General features: G+C 59.8%; 1 protein-coding gene across 1 annotated transcript in view; it reads right to left on the bottom strand.

The window, feature by feature from the left end:
- LOC119696701 (glycogen [starch] synthase, muscle-like) overlaps positions 1 to 23,049 on the bottom strand; it is a 24,320-nt gene extending 1,271 nt beyond the window's left edge. Inside the window, 9 exon segments of the mRNA XM_038126504.1 lie at positions 351 to 457; positions 1,904 to 2,024; positions 6,066 to 6,183; positions 8,217 to 8,361; positions 11,389 to 11,574; positions 15,300 to 15,491; positions 19,957 to 20,138; positions 22,931 to 22,991; positions 22,993 to 23,049. Coding sequence (XP_037982432.1) covers positions 351 to 457; positions 1,904 to 2,024; positions 6,066 to 6,183; positions 8,217 to 8,361; positions 11,389 to 11,574; positions 15,300 to 15,491; positions 19,957 to 20,138; positions 22,931 to 22,991; positions 22,993 to 23,049 — 1,169 coding nt within the window.
- Positions 23,050 to 23,737: the final 688 nt, after the last annotated feature.

Raw genomic sequence — 23,737 nt, 5'->3', positions numbered from 1 at the left:
GCTTGCACACGGCCTGTCCGGGGTCGGTTTTTGGGGTTTTTTTTGGGGTATTTTTGGGGTATTTTGGGGTTTTTTGGGTTTTTTTGGGGTATTTTTGGGTATTTTTGGGTTTTTTTTGGGTTTTTTTGGGGTATTTTTGGGTTTTTGGGGTCCCACCAGAGCTGCTTGCGCGCGGCCTGTCCGGGGTCGGTTTTGGGGTATTTTTGGGGTATTTTTGGGGTATTTTTGGGGTATTTTGGGGTGTTTTTGGGGGTCCCACCAGAGCTGCTTGCGCACGGCCTGTCCGGGGTCGGTTTTTGGGGTATTTTTGGGTATTTTTGGGGTATTTTGGGGTGTTTTTGGGGTCCCACCAGAGCTGCTTGCGCACGGCCTGGCCCTTGAGCGACTCCACGTTGAAGTTGTTGGTCCGTGCCGGCATGATGAAAAACGCCACCACGGTCACCTCGCTGCCGTTCACCTGCGCGCCGGGCGTCCCCAAGGTCACACGGCGTCCCCAAATGTCCCCAAAGGTCACACGGCGTCCCCAAATGTCCCCAAATGTCCCCAAAGGTCCCTGCAGCACCCCCAGCCCCAAATCACCCCGTTTGTCCCCAAGTGTCCCCAACGCTGTCCAGCTGCCGGGGCTGTCCCCGATGTCACCTGGGGTCCCCGATGTCACCTGGGGTGCCCTAAAATCCCCCCCCCCCCCCCCAGTGTCCCCAACCCCAAGCTGGCCCCAAACGTCCTCTCTGTCCCCAAATACCTCCGGTGTCCCCAAATGTCTCCTGTGGCCCCACGGGTTTCACTGAGGTCCCCAACGTCCCCATGTCACCCCAATGTGCCCAGTGTCCCCAATGTCCCCAGTGTTCCCTCAATGTCCCCAGTGTCCTCAGTGTCCTCAATGTCCCCAATCCCCACAATGTCCCCAACGTCCTCGATGTCCCTGATGTCCTCGGTGTCCCCAGTGTCCCCAGTGTCCCCAATGCCCCCAGTGTCCCCAGTGTCCCCTCAGTGTCCCCATGTCCCCGGTGTCCCAGTGTCACCCTGAGCAGGTAGTTGAGGCGGGCCAGCGCCTCCAGGAAGATGTCAGTGCCAATGTCCCCTCAATGTCCCCAATGCCCCCAATGCCCTCATGCCATCCTGATGTCCCCAGTGTCCCCGGTGTCCCCTCAGTGTCCCCAATGTCCCCAATGTCCCCGTGTCACCCTGAGCAGGTCGTTGAGGCGGGCCAGCGCCTCCAGGAAGATGTCGGCGCCAATGTCCCCTCAATGTCCCCAGTGTCCCCAATGTCCCCAATCCCCCCAGTGTCCCCTCAGTGTCCCCAATGTCCCCAGTGTCACCCTGAGCAGGTAGTTGAGGCGGGCCAGCGCCTCCAGGAAGATGTCGGCGCCAATGTCCCCACAATGTCCCCAATGTCCCCAATGTCCCCAATCCCCCCAGTGTCCCCATGCCACCCTGATGTCCCCAATGTCCCCGTGTCACCCTGAGCAGGTAGTTGAGGCGGGCCAGCGCCTCCAGGAAGATGTCGGCGCCAACGTCCCCAATGTCCCCAATGTCCCCAATGCCCTCATGCCACCCTGATGTCCCCAGTGTCCCCAGTGTCCCCTCAGTGTCCCCAATGTCCCCGTGTCACCCTGAGCAGGTAGTTGAGGCGGGCCAGCGCCTCCAGGAAGATGTCGGCACCAATGTCCCCTCAATGTCCCCAGTGTCCCCAATGTCCCCAATCCCCCCAGTGTCCCCAGTGTCCCCAATCCCCCCAGTGTCCCCAATGTCCCCGTGTCACCCTGAGCAGGTAGTTGAGGCGGGCCAGCGCCTCCAGGAAGATGTCGGCACCAATGTCCCCTCAATGTCCCCAGTGTCCCCAATGTCCCCAATCCCCCCAGTGTCCCCGGTGTCCCCTCTGTCCCCAATGTCCCCGTGTCACCCTGAGCAGGTAGTTGAGGCGGGCCAGCGCCTCCAGGAAGATGTCGGCGCCCTTGTTGGAGAACTCGTAGCGCCCGGCGATGAAGAAGAAAAGCGTCTTGTCCAGGTCGAAGTCCAGGTGCCTGCGGGACGGGGGGACTCACCCGGGGAACCCCAAAAACACCCAAAACCACCCAAAACACCCCAAAAACACACCAAAGACACCAAAACAACAAAAAAACCACCCAAAATACCCCCCGAAACACCCCAAAATACCCCAAAAACACCCCAAAAACACCCCAAAACAACCCAAAATACCCCCAAAACACCCCAAAACCACCCCCAAAATACCCCAAAACAACCCAAAAATACCTAAAAACACCCCAAAACAGCCCAAAACACCCCAAAATACCCCAAAACAACTCAAAATACCCCAAAACATCCCAAAACACCCTAAAAACACCCCAAAAACACCGCCAAAACACCCCAAAACAGCCCAAAACAACCCAAAATACCCCAAAACAGCCCAAAAACACCCCAAAACACCCGGGGAACCCCAAAACACCCAAAAACACCCGAAAACAGCCAAAAAACTACCCAAAATACCCCAAAACACCCCAACATACCCCAAAACATCCCAAAATACCCCAAAACCACCCCCAGACAACCCAAAACAACCCAAAATACCCCAAAACACCCAAAACCAGGCCAAAAATACCCCAAAAGCACCCCAAAAGCACCCCAAAACACCACAAAAACACCCAAAATACCCCCAAACAGCCCCAAATACCCCAAAACACCCCAAAATACCCCAAAACAACCAAAAAACACCCAAAACCACCCCCAAAACACCCCAAAACACCCAAAACACTCCAAAATACCCCAAAACACCCCAAAACATCCCAAAATAGCCCAAAACAGCCCAAAAATATCCCAAAACACCCCAAAAACACCCAAAAACACCCCAAAACAACCAAAAAACACCCCAAAACACCCCAAAATACCCCAAAATACCCCAAAAAATACCCAAAAACACCCCAAAACACCTGGGGAACCCCAAAACACCCCAAAACACCCCAAAAACATCCCAAAAACATCCCAAAAACACCCCAAAAACATCCCAAAACACCTCAAAACACCCCAAAACAGCCCAAAAATACCCCAAAACCACCCAAAATACCCCAAAACAACCCAAAATACCCCAAAGCAATCCAAAACCACCCCAAAACACCTCAAAACACCCCAAAATACCCCAAAACAACCAAAAACATCTGGGAAACCCCAAAACACCCCAAAAACACCCCAAAACACCCCAAAGCAACCCAAAAATACCCCAAAACACCCCAAAACACCTGGGGAACCCCAAAAACACCCCAAAACACCCCCAAAACACCCCAAAACCACCCCAAAACATCCCAAAACACCCCCAAAACACCAAAAACACCCAAAACCACCCCAAAATACCCCCAAAACACCCCAAACCACCTCAAAACCACCTGGGGAACCCCAAAACAGCCCAGAAACACCCCAGGATTTTGGGGTCCCTTTTGGGGTTTCGGGGTCCCTTTTTGGGGTCCCTTTTGGGGTCCCTGACCCGTACAAGTCACCCTGAACTCCTGGCTCAGGACCCCTCAGGGATTTGGGGTTCCCCCCAGGATTTTGGGGTTCTCCTCTGGTTCCCCCAGGATTTTGGGGTCTCCCCGGGGATTTCGGGGTCCCTTTTGGGGTTTCGGGGTCCCTTTTGGGGTCACTGACACGTAGAAGTGGCCCCACACCGAGTCCTGCCTCCTCACCCTCTGGATCCCCCAGGATTTTGGGGTTCTCCTCGGGTTCCGTCGGGATTTTGGGGCTCCCCGTGGTTTTGGGGTCCCTTTTGGGAATTTTGGGGTCCCTTTTGGGGTTTCGGGGTCCCTTTTTGGGGTCCCTTTCGGGGTTTTTGGGGTCCCTTTTGGGGTGACTGACCCGTACAAGTCACCCTGAACTCCTGGCTCAGGATCCCTCAGGATTTTGGGGTTCTCCTCGGGATTCTGGGGTTCCCCCATGTGTTTTGGGGTTCCCTGTGGTTTTGGGGTCCCTTTCGGGGTTTCAGGGGTCCCTTTTTGGGGTCCCTTTCGGGGTGACCGACCCATAGAAGTGGCCCCACACCAAGTCCTGCCTCCCCACCCTCAGGATCCCCCAGGATTTTGGGGTTCTCCTCGGGATTCTGGGGTTCCCCCGTGGTTTCAGGGTCCCTTTTGGGGTCCCTTTTGGGGTTTTTGGGGTCCCTTTCGGGGTGACCGACCCGTAGAAGTCACCCCGAACTCCTGGCTCAGGATCCCTCAGGATTTTGGGGTTCTGCCTGGGTCCCCTCGGGATTTTGGGGTTCCCCGTGGGTTTTGGGGTTCCCCGTGGTTTCGGGGTCCCTTTCGGGGTTTTTGGGGTCCCTTTTGGGGTCACTGACCCATACAAGTCACCCTAAACTCCCGGCTCAGCATCCCTCAGGATTTTGGGGTTCTGCCTGGCTTCTCCTCGGGATTTTGGGGTTCCCCGAGGTTTTGGGGTCTCTTTTGGGTTTTTGGGGTCCCTTTTGGGGTCCCTTTCGGGGTTTTTGGGGTCCCTTTCGGGGTGACTGACCCATACAAGTCACCCTGAACTCCCGGCTCAGGATCCCTCAGGATTTTGGGGTTCTGCCTGGCTTCTCCTCGGGATTTTGGGGTTCCCCGTGGTTTTGGGGTTCCCCCGTGCTTTTGGGGTCCTTTTCGGGGTATCGGGGTCCCTTTCGGGGTGACCGACCCATAGAAGTGGCCCCTGACGAACTCCTGGCTCAGGATCCCTCAGGGATTTGGGGTTCCCCCCAGGATTTTGGGGTTCTCCTCGGGATTTTGGGGTTCCCCGTGGTTTTGGGGTCCCTTTTGGGGTTCCCCGTGGTTTTGGGGTCCCTTTCGGAGTTTCAGGGTCCTTTTTGGGATCCCTTTCGGGGTTTTTGGGGTCCCTTTCGGGGTGACCGACCCCTAGAAGTCACCCTGAACTCCTGGCTCAGGATCCCCCAGGATTTTGGGGTTCTGCCTGGGTCCCCTCGGGGTTTTGGGGTTTCCCCGTGGTTTTGGGGTTCCCCGTGGTTTCGGGGTCCCTTTCGGGGTTTCGGGGTCCCTTTTTGGGGTCCCTTTTGGGGTGACCGACCCCTAGAAGTCACCCTAAACTCCCGGCTCAGGATCCCTCAGGATTTTGGGGTTCTGCCTGGGTCCCCTCGGGATTTTGGGGTTCCCCGTGGTTTTGGGGTTCCCCGTGGTTTCGGGGTCCCTTTTGGGGTTTCGGGGTCCCTTTTGGGGTGACCGACCCGTAGAAGTCACCCCGAACTCCCGGCTCAGGATCCCTCAGGATTTTGGGGTTCTCCTCGGGATTCTGGGGTTCCCCCATGTCTTTTGGGGTTCCCCGTGGTTTTGGGGTCCCTTTCGGGGTTTCAGGGGTCCCTTTTTGGGGTCCCTTTCGGGGTGACCGACCCGTAGAAGTGGCCCCACACCAAGTCCTGCCTCCCCACCCTCAGGATCCCCCAGGATTTTGGGGTTCTCCTCGGGATTCTGGGGTTCCCCCGTGGTTTCAGGGTCCCTTTTGGGAATTTTGGGGTCCCTTTCGGGGTCCCTTTTGGGGTTTTTGGGGTCCCTTTCGGGGTGACTGACCCATACAAGTCACCCTGAACTCCCGGCTCAGGATCCCCCAGGATTTTGGGGTTCTGCCTGGGTCCCCTCGGGGTTTTGGGGTTCCCCGTGGGTTTTGGGGTTCCCCGTGGTTTCGGGGTCCCTTTCGGGGTTTCGGGGTCTCTTTTGGGGTCCCTTTCGGGGTGACCGACCCGTAGAAGTCACCCCGAACTCCCGGCTCAGGATCCTTCAGGGATTTGGGGTTCTGCTCTGGTTCCCTCGGGATTTTGGGGCTCCCCGTGGTTTCGGGGTCCCTTTCGGGGTTTCGGGATCCCTTTTTGGGGTCCCTTTCGGGGTTTTTGGGGTCCCTTTCGGGGTGACCGACCCGTAGAAGTGGCCCCTGACGAACTCCCGGCTCAGGATCCCTCAGGGATTTGGGTTCCCCCCAGGATTTTGGGGTTCTCCTCGGGATTTTGGGGTTGCCCCGTGGGTTTTGGGGTTCCCCGTGGTTTCGGGGTCCCTTTCGGGGTTTCGGGGTCCCTTTTTGGGGTCCCTTTTGGGGTGACCGACCCGTAGAAGTGGCCCCTGACGAACTCCTGGACGCGGGCCTTGCTCTGGGCGTGCAGGTTCTGGAACTCGTGCATGGCCGAGAACTTGCGCACGTTCAGCCCGTTGGGGGTCACCAGGTCTGGGGGGGTCCCGGGGGGGTCAGGGGGACCCCAAAACCCCCCCAAAATCCCCCCCAAATCCCCCCGAAATCCCTGGATCCCCAAATCCCCGGATCCCTCCCCAAATCCCACCCTGAAACCCCAGGAGGATTTTTGGGGGTGAGGGGAATTTTGGGGAGGGGTCTTTGGGGGTCCATCAGGATTTTGGGGGTCACCGGGTGTTGGGGGAGGTCGGGGGGACCCCAAAATCCCCCCAAAATCCCCCCCAAAATCCCCCCCAAATCCCCCCGAAATCCCTGGATCCCCAAATCCCCGGATCCCTCCCCAAATCCCACCCTGAAACCCCATGAGGACTTTTGGGGGTGAGGGGATTTTGGGGAGGGGTCTTTGGGGGTCCATCAGGATTTTGGGGGTCACCGGGTGTTGGGGGAGGTCGGGGGGACCCCAAAATCCCCCCCAAATATCCCCCCAAAATCCCGGATCCCCCCCAAATCCCCAAATCCCCCCCAAATTCCTGGATCCCTCCCCAAATCCCACCCAGGAACCCCCCGGGGATTTTTGGGGGTGAGGGGATTTTGGGGAGGGGTCTTTGGGGGTCCATCAGGATTGTGGGGGTCACCGGGTGTTGGGGGAGGTCGGGGAGACCCCAAAATCCCCCCCAAAAATTCCCAAATTCCCGGATCCCTCCCCAAATCCCCGGATCCCTCCCCAAACCCCACCCTGAAACCCCGTGAGGACTTTTGGGGGTGAGGGGATTTTGGGGAGGGGTCTTTGGGGGTCCATCAGGATTTTGGGGTGCCTCAGGTGTATCTGGGGGGATTTTGGGGCGCTCAGGTGATCCGGGGTCACACCTGAGCAGGTGCTCGGCCTCGGCAGTGCCAGGGGTGGGATTTGGGGCAGTTTTGGGGTGCTCAGGGGGATTTTGGGGTGCCCCACGTGTATCTGGGGGGATTTTGGGGTGCCCCAGGTGTGTCTGGCGGGATTTTTGGGCGCTCAGGTGAGCGGGGGTCTCACCTGGCTCACACCTGAGCAGGTGCTCAGCCACGGCAGTGCCAGGGGTGGGATTTGGGGAGGGGATTTGGGGTAATTTTGGGTAACTTTGGGCAGTTTTGGGGTGCTCAGGGGGATTTTGGGGCGCTCAGGTGATCTGGGGGTCACACCTGGCTCACACCTGAGCAGGTGCTCGGCCACGGCAGTGCCAGGGGTGGGATTTGGGGAGGGGATTTGGGGTAATTTTGGGTAACTTTGGGCAGTTTTGGGGCGCTCAGGGGGGTTTCGGGGCGCTCAGGTGAGCGGGGGTCTCACCTGGCTTGCGCTTGAGCAGGTGCTCGACCACGGCAGTGCCAGGGGTGGGATCAGAGGCAGTTTTGGGGCGCTCAGGGGGATTTTGGGGTGCCCCAGGTGTATCTGGGGGGATTTTGGGGTGCTCCAGGTGTATCTGGGGGGATTTCGGGGCGCTCAGGTGATCTGGGGGTCACACCTGGCTCACACCTGAGCAGGTGCTCGGCCATGGCAGTGCCAGGGGTGGGATCAGGGGGATTCTGGGAGGGGATTTGGGGTAATTTTGGGTATCTTTGGGCAGTTTTGGGGCGCTCAGGGGGATTTTGGGGCGCTCAGGTGAGCCCGGGTCACACCTGAGCAGGTGCTCGGCCATGGCAGTGCCAGGGGTGGGATTTGGGGGATTTGGAGGATTTTAGGGTGCCCCAGGTGTATCTGGAGGGATTTCGGGGCGCTCAGGTGAGCGGGGGTCTCACCTGGCTCACACCTGAGCAGGTGCTCGGCCACGGCAGTGCCAGGGGTGGGATTTGGGGAGGGGATTTTGGGATTTTGGGGTGCCCCAGGTGTATTTGGGCAGTTTTGGGGCGCTCAGGAGGATTTCGGGGCGCTCAGGTGATCTGGGGGTCTCACCTGGCTCACACCTGAGCAGGTGCTCGGCCACGGCAGTGCCAGGGGTGGGATTTGGGGAGGGGATTTGGGGTAATTTTGGGTAACTTTGGGCAGTTTTGGGGCGCTCAGGGGGGTTTCGGGGCGCTCAGGTGAGCGGGGGTCTCACCTGGCTTGCGCTTGAGCAGGTGCTCGGCCTCGGCGGCGGTGACGTGGGACACGGTGGTCAGCACGTGGGCGCAGTGCGCGGCCGCGCGCTCCAGGCAGTACCGGTGGTAGATCTGCCGCTCGCCCGCCTCCTTGTCCACGTCGAACTGGGGGCACGGCACACCTGGGGTCACCTGGACACACCTGAACTCACCTGGGCACACCTGAGAACCCCCCAGCCCTGACCTGTGACACCCCTTGTCCTTGTCAAACTGGGGACACGACACACCTGGGGTCACCTGGGGTCACCTGAACTCACCTGGGCACACCTGAGAACCCCCCAGCCCTGACCTGTGACACCCCTGCCTCCTTGTCCATGTCGAACTGGGGACAGGGACACACCGGGCGTCACCTGGGGTCACCTGGGCACACCTGGGACACCCCCAGCCCTGACCTGTGACACCTGAGCCCTGGCCTGTGACACCCCTGCCTCCCTGTCCACGTCGAACTGGGGGCAGGACACACCTGAGGTCACCTGTGGTCACCTGAGCACACCTGGGATCACCTGAGAACCCCCCAGCCCTGACCTGTGACACCCCTTCTCCATGTCAAACTGGGGACAGGACACACCTGGGGTCACCTGGGATCACCTGAACTCACCTGGGATCACCTGGGCACACCTGGGGGCACCTGAGAACCTCCCAGCCCCTCCCTGGTACACCTGAGCCCTGGTCTGTGACACCCCCGCCTCCTTGTCCACGTCGAACTGGGGGCACGGCACACTTGGGGTCACCTGGGGTCACCTGGGCACACCTGAACTCACCTGGGCACACCTGAGAACCCCCCAGCCCTGACCTGTGACACCCCTTGTCCACGTCGAACTGGGGGCACGGCACACCTGGGGTCACCTGGGGTCACCTGGGCACACCTGGGGTCACCTGGGGTCACCTGGGGTCACCTGGGCACACCTGAGAACCCCCCAGCCCTGATCCGTGACACCCCCGCCTCCTTGTCCACGTCGAACTGGGGGCACGGCACACCTGGGGTCACCTGGGGTCACCTGGGCACACCTGAGCTCACCTGGGCACACCTGAGAACCCCCCAGCCCTGACCTGTGACACCCCTTGTCCATGTCAAACTGGGGACACGACACACCTGGGGTCACCTGGGGTCACCTGAACTCACCTGGGGTCACCTGGGGTCACCTGGGCACACCTGAGCTCACCTGGGCACACCTGAGAACCCCCCAGCCCTGACCTGTGACACCCCTTGTCCATGTCAAACTGGGGACACGACACACCTGGGGTCACCTGGGGTCACCTGAACTCACCTGGGCACACCTGAGAACCCCCCAGCCCTGACCTGTGACACCCCTTGTCCATGTCAAACTGGGGACACGACACACCTGGGGTCACCTGGGGTCACCTGGACACACCTGAGGGTCACCTGAGCTCACCTGGGCACACCTGAGAACCCCCCCAGCCCTGACCCGTGACACCCCCGCCTCCTTGTCCACGTCGAACTGGGGGCACGGCACACCTGGGGTCACCTGGGGTCACCTGGACACACCTGAGCTCACTTGGGCACACCTGAGAACCCCCCAGCCCTGACCTGTGACACCCCTTGTCCATGTCAAACTGGGGACAGGACACACCTGGGGTCACCTGAGGGTCACTTGGACACACCTGGAATCACCTGGGGTTACCTGGGACACGCCCAGCCCCTCCCTGGTACACCTGAGCCCTGGCCTGTGACACCCCCGCCTCCTTCTCCACCTCAAACTGGGGACAGGGACACACCTGAGGTCACCTGTAGTCACCTGGGCACACCTGGACACACCCAAACCCCCACAGAGAGCCCTGAGCCCCAGGTGTGTCCCCAGGTGCGTCCCCAGGTGTGTCCCCATGTCCCCAGGTGTGTCCCCAGGTGCGTCCCCAGGTGCATCCCCAGGTGCGTCCCCAGTGTCCCCAGGTGTGTCCCCAGGTGTGTCCCCAGGTGTGACTCACGCTGTGGCTGCTGTAGCAATCCCGGCTGCCGGTGCGCAGGTGTTGGCCCAGGTGTGTCCCCAGGAATGTCCCTGATGTCCCCAGATACGTCCCCAGGAATGTCCCCAGGTGTCCCCAGGTGTGCCCAGGTGTGCCCCAGTGTCCCCAGGTGTGGCCCTGGCCCTGATATCCCCAGGTGTCCCCAGGTGTGTCCCCATGTCCCCAGGTGTGTTCAGGTGTATCCCAGCCCATGCCCAGGTGTGTCCCCATGTCCCCATGTCCCCCCAGGTGTGACTCACGCTGTGCAGGTTGTTGTAGAAGTCCACGCTCCCGGCGCACAGGCACTGACCACAGCCCAGGTGTGTCCAGGTGTGTCCCCATGTCCCCAGGTGTGTCCCCAGGTGTGTCCCCATGTCCCCAGGTGTGTCCCCATCCCCAGGTGTGTCCCCATGTCCCCAGGTGTCCCCAGGTGTGACTCACGCTGTGCAGATTGTTGTAGAAGTCCACGCTCCCGGCGCACAGGCACTGACCACAGCCCAGGTGTGTCCCCAGGTGTGTCCCCATGTCCCCAGGTGTCCCCAGGTGTGTCCCCAGGTGTGTCCCTATGTCCCCAGGTGTCCCCAGGTGTGACTCACGCTGTGCAGGTTGTTGTAGAAGTCCACGCTCCTGGCGCACAGGCACCGACCACAGCCCAGGTGTGTCCCCATGTCCCCAGGTGTGTTCAGGTGTATCCCAGCCCATGCCCAGGTGTGTCCCCAGGTGTCCCCAGGTGTCCCCAGGTGTGACTCACGCTGTGCAGGTTGTTGTAGAAGTCCACGCTCCCGGCGCACAGGCACCGACCACAGCCCAGGTGTGTCCCCAGGTGTGTCCCCATGTCCCCAGGTGTGTCCCCATGTCCCCAGGTGTGTCCCCATGCCCCCAGGTGTGTTCAGGTGTATCCCAGCCCATGCCCAGGTGTGTCCCCATGTCCCCAGGTGTGTCCCCATGTCCCCAGGTGTGTCCCCAGGTGTGTCCCCATGTCCCCAGGTGTGTCCCCATGCCCCCAGGTGTGTTCAGGTGTATCCCAGCCCATGCCCAGGTGTGTCCCCATGTCCCCAGGTGTGTCCCCATGTCCCCAGGTGTGTCCCCAGGTGTGTCCCCATGTCCCCAGGTGTGTCCCCATGCCCAGGTGTGTCCCCATGTCCCCATGTCCCCCCAGGTGTGACTCACGCTGTGCAGGTTGTTGTAGAAGTCCACGCTCCCGGCGCACAGGTAGCGGCCCAGCAGCGTGGCGTGCGTGGTGAAGATGGTGGCCACGGGCAGGCGCCGGGCGCGGCTCAGCACCAGCCCCAGCCCCGCCAGCCACTCGTGGAAGTGGCCCACGATGAACGGCCGCTCCTCGCTCTGCGCCGCAAACTGTCCCCGAGGGCCACCAAATGTCACCACGCGGCACCGGGTGTCACCGCGGGGGCACCTGAGCCCGGCACGCGGCGCTCAAGGTGTCGCCGCCACACCTGGTGCCACCACAGCCCGCCCAGGGACACCCCCAGTGTCACCACTGTGTCACTGTCACTGTCCCCAAATGTCCCCAAGGGCCACCACGTGTCCCCCAGGTGCCACCAAATGTCACCAGGTGTCACCGCGGGGGCACCTGAGCCCGGCACGTGGCGCTCAAAGTGTCACCGCCACACCTGGCGGCACCACAGCCCACCCAGAGACCCCCCCACTGTCACCACCGTCACCCCCATGTCACTGTCACTGTCCCCAGATGTCCCCAAAGGCCACCACTTGTCCCCCAGGTGGCACCAAATGTCACCAGGTGGCACCAGGTGTCACTATGGTGGCACCTGAGCCCGGCACGCGGCGCTCAAGGTGTCGCCGCCACACCTGGTGCCACCACAGCCCGCCCAGGGACCCCCGCACTGTCACCACTGTGTCACTGTCCCTGTCCCCAAATGTCCCCAAGGGCCACCACGTGTCCCCCAGGTGCCACCAAATGTCACCAGGTGTCACCGCGGTGGCACCTGAGCCCGGCACGTGGCGCTCAAAGTGTCACCGCCACACCTGGTGGCACCACAGCCCGCCCAGGGACCCCCCCAGTGTCACCCCCGTCACCCCCATGTCACTGTCACTGTCCCCAGATGTCCCCAAGGGCCACCAAATGTCACCAAATGCCACCAGGTGTCACCACAGGGGCACCTGAGCCCGGCACGCGGCGCTCAAGGTGTCGCCGCCACACCTGGTGCCACCACAGCCCAGCCAGGGACCCCCCCACTGTCACCACCGTCACCCCCCGTGTCACTGTCACTGTCCCCAGATGTCCCCAAGGGCCACCACTTGTCCCCCAGGTGGCACCAAATGTCACCAGGGGGCACCAGGTGGCACCAGGTGTCACCACAGGGGCACCTGAGCCCGGCACGTGGCGCTCAAAGTGTCACCGCCACACCTGGCGGCACCACAGCCCACCCAGAGACCCCCCCACTGTCACCACCGTCACCCCCGTGTCACTGTCACTGTCCCCAGATGTCCCCAAAGGCCACCACTTGTCCCCCAGGTGGCACCAAATGCCACCAGGTGTCACTATGGTGGCACCTGAGCCCAGCACGCGGCGCTCAAGGTGTCGCCGCCACACCTGGTGCCACCACAGCCCAGCCAGGGACCCCCCCACTGTCAGCACCGTCACCCCCGTGTCACTGTCACTGTCCCCAGATGTCCCCAAGAAAGTCTTTGCGTCGTGGTCGCACCAGGGCGCCCCAAACCCCCCAAAAACCACCCCAAAACCACCTCACACTAACTTAGGGACACCCCAAAACCCCCTGAGGAACCCCAAAGCTCCCTCAGGAACCCCAAAACCCCCTGAGGAACCCCAAAACCCCCTGAGGAACCTCAAATCCTTTCAGGGACACCCCAAATCCCCTCAGGAACCCCAAAACCCATGGGGGGACCCTAAAACCCCCTGAGAACCCCAAACGCACCTCTCCCAGGAACCAGGTGACGAGGAAGCCGAAGAGGACGGCGTCGTTGGCCTCGCGGTCGTACCAGGGCACCCCAAACCTCCCCAAAACCACCCCAAAACCACCTCAAACCAACTTAGGGACACCCCAAAACCCCTCAGGAGCCCCAAAACCTCCTGAGGAGCCCCAAAACCAAAGGGGGAACCCCAAATGCACCTCTCCAAAGAACCAGGAGACGAGGAAGCCGAAGGCGATGGAGTCGTTGCGTTGTGGTCACACCAGGGCACCCCAAACCTCCCCAAACCCACCCCAAAACCACCTCAAACCTCCCCAAAACCACCTCAAACCCCCTGAGGAACCCCAAAACCTCCTGAGGAACCCCAAACGCACCTCTCCCAGGAACCAGGCGACGAGGAAGCCGAAGAGGACGGCGTCGTTGGCCTCACGGTCGTACCAGGGCACCCCAAACCTCCCCAAAACCACCCCAAAACCACCTCAAATCTCCCCAAAACCACCTCTAACCTCCTGAGGATCCCCAAAACCCACAGGGGAACCCCAAACGCACCTGAGGAACCCCAAAACCCCCTGAGGAACCCCAAAAACCCCCTGAGGAGCCCCAAAACCCCCTGAGGAACCAGGCCACAAGCAAGTCGAAGAGAACAGTCATTGAGTCGGGGTCTTCGGGGCACCCCAAACCTCCCCAAAACCACCCCAAAACCACCTCAAATCTCCCCAAAACCACCTCTAACCTCCTGAGGATCCCCAAAACCCACAGGGGAACCCCAAACGCACCTGAGGAACCCCAAAACCCCCTGAGGAACCCCAGACCCACCTCTCCGAGGAACCAGGCGACGAGGAAGCCGAAGAGGACGGCGTCGTTGGCCTCACGGTCGTACCAGGGCACCCCAAACCTCCCCAAAACCACCCCAAAACCACCTCAAACCAACTTAGGGACACCCCAAAACCCCTCAGTAGCCCCAAAACCTCCTGAGGAACCCCAAACGCACCTGAGGAACCCCAAAACCCCCTGAGGAGCCCCAAAACCCCCTGAGGAACCAGGCCACAAGCAAGTCGAAGAGAACAGTCATCGAGTCGGGGTCATCGGGGCACCCCAAACCTCCCCAAAACCACCCCAAAACCACCTCTAACCTCCTGAGGAACCCCAAAACCCACAGGGGGAACCCCAAACGCACCTCTCCGAGGAACCAGGCGACGAGGAAGCCGAAGAGGACGGCGTCGTTGGCCTCGCGGTCGTACCAGGGCACCCCAAAACTCCCCAAAACCACCCCAAAACCACCTCAAATCTCCCCAAAACCACCTCTAACCTCCTGAGGATCCCCAAAACCCACAGGGGAACCCCAAACGCACCTGAGGAACCCCAAAACCCCCTGAGGAACCCCAGACCCACCTCTCTGAGGAACCAGGCGACGAGGAAGCCGAAGAGGACGGCGTCGTTGGCCTCGCGGTCGTACCAGGGCACCCCAAACCTCCCCAAAACCACCCCAAAACCACCTCAGGAACACCCCAAATTCCCTCAGGAGCCCCAAAACCTCCTGAGGAACCCCAAAACCACCTGAGGAACCCCAAACCCAAAGGGGGAACCCCAAATGCACCTCTCCAAAGAACCAGGAGACGAGGAAGCCGAAGGCGATGGAGTCGTTGCGTTGTGGTCACACCAGGGCACCCCAAACCACCCCAAAACCACCCCAAAACCACCTCAAACCTCCCCAAAACCACCTCAAACCCCCTGAGGAACCCCAAAACCTCCTGAGGACCCCCAGACCCACCTCTCCCAGGAACCAGGCGACGAGGAAGCCGAAGAGGACGGCGTCGTTGGCCTCGCGGTCGTACCAGGGCACCCCAAACCTCCCCAAAACCACCCCAAAACCACCTCAAACCAACTTAGGGACACCCCAAAACCCCTCAGTAGCCCCAAAACCTCCTGAGGAACCCCAAAACCTCCTGAGGAACCCCAAAACCCACAGGGGAACCCCAAACCCACCTCTGCCAGGAACCAGGCGACGAGGAAGCCGAAGATGATGGAGCCGTTGTGTTGTGGTCACACCAGGGCACCCCAAACCACCCCAAAACCACCCCAAAACCACCCCAAAACCACCTCAAACCTCCCCAAAACCACCTCAAACCCCCTGAGGAACCCCAAAACCTCCTGAGGACCCCCAAACGCACCTCTCCGAGGAACCAGGCGACGAGGAAGCCGAAGAGGACGGCGTCGTTGGCCTCGCGGTCGTACCAGGGCACGCCGATGGCGCAGCTCTCCCAGAGCTCGCCCTTCCAGCGCTCCAGGCTCCAGGCCGTGGCCCCCACGTCCAGCAGCACCACGGCCGGGCTGCCCTCGATCAGCCAGCGCCCGAAATGCACCTGAACCCCCAAAATTCGGGGGGTCCCCAAAATTGTCACCAGCCCAAAGTGTCCCTTTGGGGTCACCTTTGATGGTTTGTGACCCAAAATGAAAAAATCCCAAATCCAAATTCACCCTAAATCCCCTCCCAGAGCTGTTCTCGATCAGCCAGAGCCCAAAATGCTCCTGAACCCCAAAATTCGGGGGGTCCCCAAAATTGTCACCAGCCCAAAGTGTCCCTTTGGGGTCACCTTTGATGGTTTGTGACCCAAAATGAAAAAATCCCAAATCCAAATTCACCCTAAATCCCCTCCCAGAGCTGCCCTCGATCAGCCAGAGCCCGAAATGCACCTGAACCCCCAAAATTCGGGGGGTCCCCAAAATTGTCACCAGCCCAAAGTGTCCCTTTGGGGTCACCTTTGACGGTTTGTGCCCCAAAATGGGGAAATCCCAAATCCCAGGGACACCCTAAATCCTCCCTTTGGGGTGATTCCCATCTGGGAGTGCCCAAAATGCTCCTGAACCCCAAAATTCGGGGGTCCCCAAAAGTGTCACCAGCCCAAAGTGTCCCTTTGGGGTCACATTTGATGGTTTGTGCCCCAAAATGGGGAAATCCCAAATCCAAATTCACCCTAAATCCCCTCCCAGGGCTGCCCTCGATCAGCCAGAGCCCAAAATGCTCCTGAACCCCAAAATTGGGGGGGGACCCAAAATTGTCACCAGCCCAAAATGTCCCTTTGGGGTCACCTGTGCTGGTGTTATCCTAAAAATGGGGAAATCCTAAATCCAAATTCACCCTAAATCCTCCCTTTGGGGTGATTCCCATCAGGGAGCGCCCAAAATGCTCCTGAACCCCAAAATTTGGGGGGTCCCCAAAATTGTCACCACCTCAAAATGTCCCTTTGGGGTCAGCTTTGTTGGTGTGATCCTAAAAATGGGATAAATGACCCCAAAAATTTAAATAAATTACCTTAAAAATTGAATGAATGACCCCAAAAATGGGATAAAGTACCCTAAAAATGAAATTAATGACCCCAAAATGGAATAAATGAGCCCAAAAATTCAATTTATGGCCCCAAAAATGGGATTGATGGCCCCAAAAATGGGATAAAGAACCTAAAAATGGGAGAAATGACCCCAAAAATGCCCTAGACGACCCCAAAAATGGAATTATTGACCCCAAAAATGAAACAATTGACCCCAAAAATGCCCTAAACGACCCCAAAAATGGAATTATTGACCCCCAAAATGCCCTAAATGACCCCAAAAACGGGATAAATCACCCCAAAAATGCCCAAAACGACCTTAAAAATGGGATAATTTACCCCAAAAATGCCCTAAACGACACCAAAAATGGAATTATTGACCCCAAAAATGAAACAATTGACCCCAAAAATGGAATTATTGACCCCAAAAACAGAATTATTGACCCCAAAAATGGGATAAATGACCCCAAAATTGAAACAATTGACCCCAAAAATGCCCTAATGACCCCAAAAATGGAATAATTGACCCCAAAAATGGGATAAATGACCCCAAAAATGGAATTATTGACCCCAAAAATGCCCTAAATGACCCCAAAAATGGGATAATTGACCCCAAAAAAGGCATCATTGACCCCAAAAATGCCCTAAACGACACCAAAAATGGAATTTATGGCCCCAAAAATGGAATTATTGACCCCAAAAATGGAATTATTGCCCCCAGACGAGGCCCGAGCCCCCCTGCGGGGGCCCCTCCCCCACCTCGGGCCCCTCCCCCCGCCCTGACCTTTGCCGAGGGGGGGGAGGGGCGGGGGGGGCTAAAAATAACCCCCACGTGCCCGGGGGGGGGGAGGGGCGGCTCCGGGTGTCCCCAACCCCCCCTGGGGACACTCGGGGCCCTTCGGGCGCCACCAGAACGTCCCCAAACCCCCCGGGGACCCCAAAATCCCCCAAATCCGGGGGGATCCCCCCCAAAATCCCCCAAATCTGTGGGATCCCCCCCCAAAATCCCCAAAAATCCCCCAAATCCGGGGGGATCCCCCCCCAAATTCCCATAAATCTGGGGGATCCCCCCCAAAATCCCCTAAATCCATGGGATCCCCACCCCAACCCCCCCAGGACCCCAAAAATTTTCCCCAAAATTTGGGAACCCCACTGGGGGGGGATCCCTGGGTGCCCCCACCCCCCAAATCTGGGGGCGTCCCCAAGCCTTGGGACCCCTGACCCCACAAATGACCCCACAAATCCATCCCGACCCCACAAATCCACCCCTGACCCCATAACCCCCCATGACCCCACAAATCCACCCCTGACCCCATAACCCCCTCCCTGACCCCACAAATCCATCCCGACCCCATAACTCCATCCCTGACCCCATAATTCCTCCCTTGACCCCATAACTCCATCCTGAACCCATAAATCCTTCCCCGACCCCATAACCCTCCATGACCCCATAGCTCCTTCCTGACCCCATAACCCCTTCCCTGACCCCATAACTCCATCCCTCACCCCGTAACTCCATCCCTGACCCCATAACTCCATCCCTGACCCCATAACCCCCCCATGACCCCATAACCCCTTCCCTGACCCCATAACTCCCTCCCTGACCCCATAACTCCATCCCTCACCCCATAACTCATGCCCTGACCCCATAAGCCCATCCCTGACCCCATAACCCCCCATAACCCCATAACTCCCTCCCTGACCCCACAACCCCCCATGACCCCATAACCCCTTCCCTGACCCCATAACCCCTTCCTCAATCTCACTGCTCTGGGTGCCCCCCAACCCTCGATCCCATAACCCAACAACCCCTTCCCCGACCCCATATCCGCCCCCCAGGTGTGCCCAGGTGCCCCCAGGTGCCCCCAGGTGTGCCCCCAGCTTCCCCCAGGTGCCCCCAGGTGTACCCAGCCGCCCCCAGCTGCCCCCAGGTGCGCCCAGGTGTACCCCAGGTGTATCCCAGGTGTGTCCAGGTGCCCCCTAGGTGTGCCCAGGTGTACCCCAGGTGTCCCCCAGTTGTGCCCAGGTGCCCCCAGGTGTGTGCCCAGGTGCGCCCAGCTGCCCCCAGGTGCGCCCAGGTGTACCCCAGGTGTGCCCAGGTGCCCCCTAGGTGTGCCCAGATGTGTCCAGGTGTGTCCCCAGGTGTGCCTAGGTGTACCCCAGGTGTATCCCAGGTGTGCCCAGCCACCCCCAGGTGTCCCCAGCTGCCCCCAGGCGCCCCCAGCTGTCCCCAGGTGTGCCCACGTGCCCCCCAGGTGTGCCCAGGTGTGCCCCAGATATGCCTCCAGGTACCCCAGGTGTGCCCCCAGCTGTCCCCAGGTGCCCCCAGCTGTGCCCAGGTGTCCCCAGGTGTATCCCAGGTGTGCCCAGGTGCCCCCTAGGTGTGCCCAGGTGTACCCCAGGTGCCCCTAGGTGTCCCCAGGTGCCCCCAGGTGTGTGCCCAGGTGCGCCCAGCTGCCCCAGGTGTGCCCAGGTGCCCCAGGTGTCCCCAGGTGCGCCCAGGTGTGCCCCAGCTGCTCCCAGGTGTGCCCAGGTGCCCCCTAGGTGTGCCCAGATGTGTCCAGGTGTGCCCCCAGCTGTCCCCAGGTGCCCCCAGGTGTGCCTAGGTGTACCCCAGGTGTATCCCAGGTGTGCCCAGCCACCCCCAGGTGCCGCCAGCCGTCCCCAGGCGCCCCCAGCTGTCCCCCAGGTGTGCCCAGCTGTCCCCAGGTGTGCCCACGTGCCCCCCAGGTGTGCCCAGGTGTGCCCCAGATATGCTTCCAGGTACCCCAGGTGTGCCCCCAGCTGTCCCCAGGTGCCCCCAGCTGTGCCCAGGTGTCCCCAGGTGTACCCCAGGTGTACCCCCCCCTAGGTGTGCCCAGGTGTACCCCAGGTGCCCCTAGGTGTCCCCAGGTGTGCCCAGGTGCCCCCAGGTGTGCCCAGGTGCGCCCAGCCGCCCCCAGGTGTGCCCAGGTGCCCCCTAGGTGTCCCCCAGGTGCCCCCAGGTGTGTGCCCAGGTGCGCCCAGCTGCCCCCAGGTGTGCCCAGGTGCCCCCTAGGTGTGCCCAGGTGTGCCCCAGCTGCCCCCAGCTGTGCCCAGGTGTCCCCAGGTGTACCCCAGGTGTACCCAGGTGCCCCCTAGGTGTGCCCAGGTGTACCCCAGGTGCCCCTAGGTGTCCCCAGGTGTGCCCAGGTGCCCCCAGGTGTGCCCAGGTGCGCCCAGCTGCCCCCAGGTGTGCCCAGGTGCCCCCTAGGTGTCCCCAGGTGCGCCCAGGTGTACCCCAGGTGTGCCCAGGTGCCCCCTAGGTGTGCCCAGGTGTGCCCCAGCTGCTCCCAGGTGTGCCCAGGTGTGCCCAGGTGCCCCCTAGGTGTGCCCAGGTGTGCCCCAGCTGCTCCCAGGTGTGCCCAGGTGTACCCCAGGTGTGCCCAGCCGCCCCCAGCTGCCCCCAGGTGCCCCCAGGTGCCCCCAGGTGTGCCCAGCTGCTCCCAGGTGTGCCCAGGTGTACCCCAGGTGTGCCCACCTTGCAGCCCTGGGCGTTCATGGCGGCCAGCGTGCGGCGCAGCGCGGGCTGCGGCGGCTCCAGCAGCTCCACCTGCGTGCGCACGGCGCTCTCCACGTAGGGCCCCACCAGCACGTAGCTCTCGCCCCACTCGTCGGCCGTCACCCGCGCCTTGGTCTGCAGCACCGTGTAGATCCCCCCCACTGCCGGGGGTCAGCGGTCACCCCGAATCCGGGGACACCCCAAATCCACCCCAAATCCATCCCAAATTCATCCCGAATCCATCCTGAATTCCTGAGATCAACCTGGGTACCCGGGACACCCCAAATCCTGACACACCTGGGACCCCACGGGTCACTCACAGGGCAGCACCGTGTAGATCCCCCCCACTGCCAGGGGTCAGCGGTCACCCCGACCGTGTAGATCCCCCCCACTGCCGGGGGTCAGGGGTCACCCCAAATCCGGGGACACCCCAAATTCACCCCAAATCCGTCCCAAATCCACCCCGAATTCCTGAGATCATCCTGGGTACCTGGGACACCCCAAATCCCAAATCCTGACCCCAGGGGTCGCTCACAGGGCAGCACCGCGGGGATCCCCCCCACTGCCGGGGGGTAACCCCAAATTCAGGGACACCCCAAATTCACCCGAAATACCCCCAAATCCATCCCAAATTCACCCCAAATTCATCCCAAATTCACCCCAAATCCACCCCAAATTCACCCCAAATCCACCCCAAATTCACCCCAAATCCACCCCAAATTCACCTCAAATCCATCCCAAATTCACCCCAAATCCACCCCAAATTCACCCCAAATCCATCCCAAATACCCCCAAATCCATCCCAAATTCACCCCAAATCCACCCCAAATTCACACCAAATCCATCCCAAATCCATCCCGAAGAGCTGAGATCAACCTGGGTACCTGGGACACCCCAAATCCCAGATACCTGGGACACCCTAAAACCCATCCAGGACCCCCAAATCCCCCCTGGGACCCCCCGAAATCCCCCAAGGATCAACCCCAAAACCCCACAGAGACACCTGGGACCCCCAAAAATCCCCCTGGGATCCCCCAAACCCCTCCAGGACCCCCCAAATTCCCCCACGGACACCCCAAAATCCCCCTGGGACCCCCCCCCCCCCCAAAATCCCCCAGGGGTTTCAGGAGGGATTTGGGGGTCCCAGGGGGGATTTGGGGGATCCAGGAGGGATTTTTGGGGGTCCTAGGGGGGATTCAGGAGGAATTTGGGGGTCCCAGGGGGATTTGGGGAGGGTCTCAGGTGTCTGAAGGGTCTCAGGGTGGATTTGGGGTCTTGGGGGGGCTCAGGAGGGTCCTGGGGGGATTTGTGGGGTCCTGGGGGGGATTTGTGGGGATTTTGGGGGTCCTGGGGGTCCTGGGGGAGATTTTGGGGTCCTGGGCGGGATTTTGGGGGGATTTTGAGGGTCTTGGGGGTGGATTTGGGGGGGGTCTCAGGTGTCTGAAGGGTCCCAGGGGGGATTTGGGGTTCCTGGGGGGGCTCAGGAGGGATTTGGGGGTTCCTGGGGGGTCCCAGGGGGGATTTGGGGGATCCTGGGGGGATTTTGGGGGTCTTGGGGGGGCTCAGGAGGGGTTTAGAGGGTCCCAGGGGGGATTTGGGGGATCCTGGGGGGCTCAGGAGGGATTTTGAGGGTCTGGGGGGGGGATGTGGGGGGTCCCAGGGGGGATTTGGGGGGGGATCCCAGGAGTTTTTAGGGTATTTTTGGGGTGTTTCATTTCGGGGAGCATCCCAGGCAGTTTTTGGGGTATTTTTTTGGGGGTCGTCGATTTTTGGGGAGGGGTCTCAGAAAAATTTTAGGTTATTTTGGGGCTTTTTAAGCTATTTTTTTTGGGTTTTTTAGCATTTTTTGGTGATTTTCAGGGCATTTTTGGGGTGTTTCATTTCGGGGAGCACCCCAGGCAGTTTTTGGGGTATTTTTTGGGGGTCGTTGATTTTTGGGGAGGGGTCTCAGGAGAGTTTCAGTTTCTTTTTTGGGGCTTTTTAAGCTGTTTTTGGGGTTTTTTAGCCTTTTTTTTTAGATTTTTGGGGCATTTTTGGGGTGTTTGATTTCGGGGAGCATCCCAGGCAGTTTTTAGGATAATTTTTGGGGTTTTTAGGGTAATTTTTGAGGTTTTTGGGGTATTTTTGGGGCTTTTTAAGCTATTTTGGGGGGTTTTTTAGGAGATTTTTGGGGGTTTTTAGGGGATTTTTGGGGGTTTTCAAGGGATTTATGGGTGTTTGATTTTGGGGAGCACCCCAGGGAGTTTTTGGGGTATTTTTTGGGGGTCGTCGATTTTTGGGGAGGGGTCTCAGGAGAATTTCAGGTTATTTTGGGGCTTTTTAAGCTATTTTTTTTTGGTTTTTTAGCATTTTTTGGTGATTTTCAGGGCATTTTTGGGGTGTTTCATTTCGGGGAGCACCCCAGGCAGTTTTTGGGGTATTTTTTGGGGGTCGCCGATTTTTGGGGAGGGGTCTCAGGAGAGTTTCAGTTTCTCTTTTGGGGCTTTTTAAGCTGTTTTTGGGTTTTTTTAGCCTTTTTTTGAGATTTTTCGGGTATTTTTGGGGTGTTTGATTTCAGGGAGCATCCCAGGCAGTTTTTGGGGTATTTTTCGGGGGTCGTCGATTTTTGGGGAGGGGTCTCAGGAGAATTTCAGGTTATTTTGGGGCTTTTTAAGCTATTTTTTTTGGGTTTTTTAGCCTTTTTTTTAGATTTTTGGGGCATTTTTGGGGTGTTTCATTTTGGGGAGCACCCCAGGGAGTTTTTGGGGTATTTTTTGGGGGTCGCCGATTTTTGGGGAGGGGTCTCAGGAGAGTTTCAGTTTCTCTTTTGGGGCTTTTTAAGCTGTTTTTGGGGTTTTTTTAGCCTTTTTTTGAGATTTTTTGAGCATTTTTGGGGTGTTTCATTTCGGGGAGCACCCCAGGGAGTTTTTGGGGTATTTTTCGGGGGTCGCCGATTTTTGGGGAGGGGTCTCACCTTTGTTGGCCACCTCCCAGGCCACCTCGAAGAGCACCACGTTGTCGGGGGCGCCGGGACCCCCCCCAGTCCTCCAGGCCCGGCAGGGAGCTGACGGACACGCTGCGGGCCAGCGGCATCTGCGCACCCCAAAAACGGGGTTTGGGGGGGTCACCGGGGGGCACGGGACCCCAAAAACGGGGGAGGGTAGGGAACGGGACCCCCAAACCAGCAGGGGAGACCCCGGCCCCAAATGGGAAAGGTGCGACCCCAAAAATGGGGGGAGACCCCAAAAGTGGGGGGGTTGTGAGTGGGACCCCGAAATTTGGGGGGTCTGGGGTCACTCAGGGGTCACGGGACCCCCAAAATTGGGGAGGGTGGGGAACGGGACCCCCAAACCAGCAGGGGAGACCCCGGCCCCAAATGGGAAAGGTGCGACCCCAAAAATGGGGGGAGACCCCAAAAGTGGGGGGAAACCCCAAAAGTGGGGGAAACCCCAAAATTGGGGGGTTGTGGGGGGGACCCCGAAATTTGGGGTGTCTGGGGTCACAGAAAGGTCACGGGACCCCCAAAACGGGGGGCATTATTTTGGGGAGGGTCTCCAGAACTTTGGGTAACCCCAAATCAGGGGGGGGGTCCTCACAATGAAGCCCCCCCCCCCATAGGACCCCCCCCATGGCCCCATACCCCCCCCAGGACCCCCCCCCCCCACCTATGGGACCCCCCCCAAATCCCCCCCTAGGACCCCTCCCCACCCATGGGACCCCCTCCTCCTATGGGATCCCCTCCAGGCCCCCCCCCACCCATGGGACCCCCCCCCCCCTTACG

This window comes from Motacilla alba, unplaced genomic scaffold (assembly GCF_015832195.1).
Source record: "Motacilla alba alba isolate MOTALB_02 unplaced genomic scaffold, Motacilla_alba_V1.0_pri HiC_scaffold_35, whole genome shotgun sequence".
Classification (NCBI taxonomy): Eukaryota; Metazoa; Chordata; class Aves; order Passeriformes; family Motacillidae; genus Motacilla; species Motacilla alba.
Note: the sequence above shows the minus strand (reverse complement) of the source record. Positions and strands in the feature narration are given on the sequence as shown.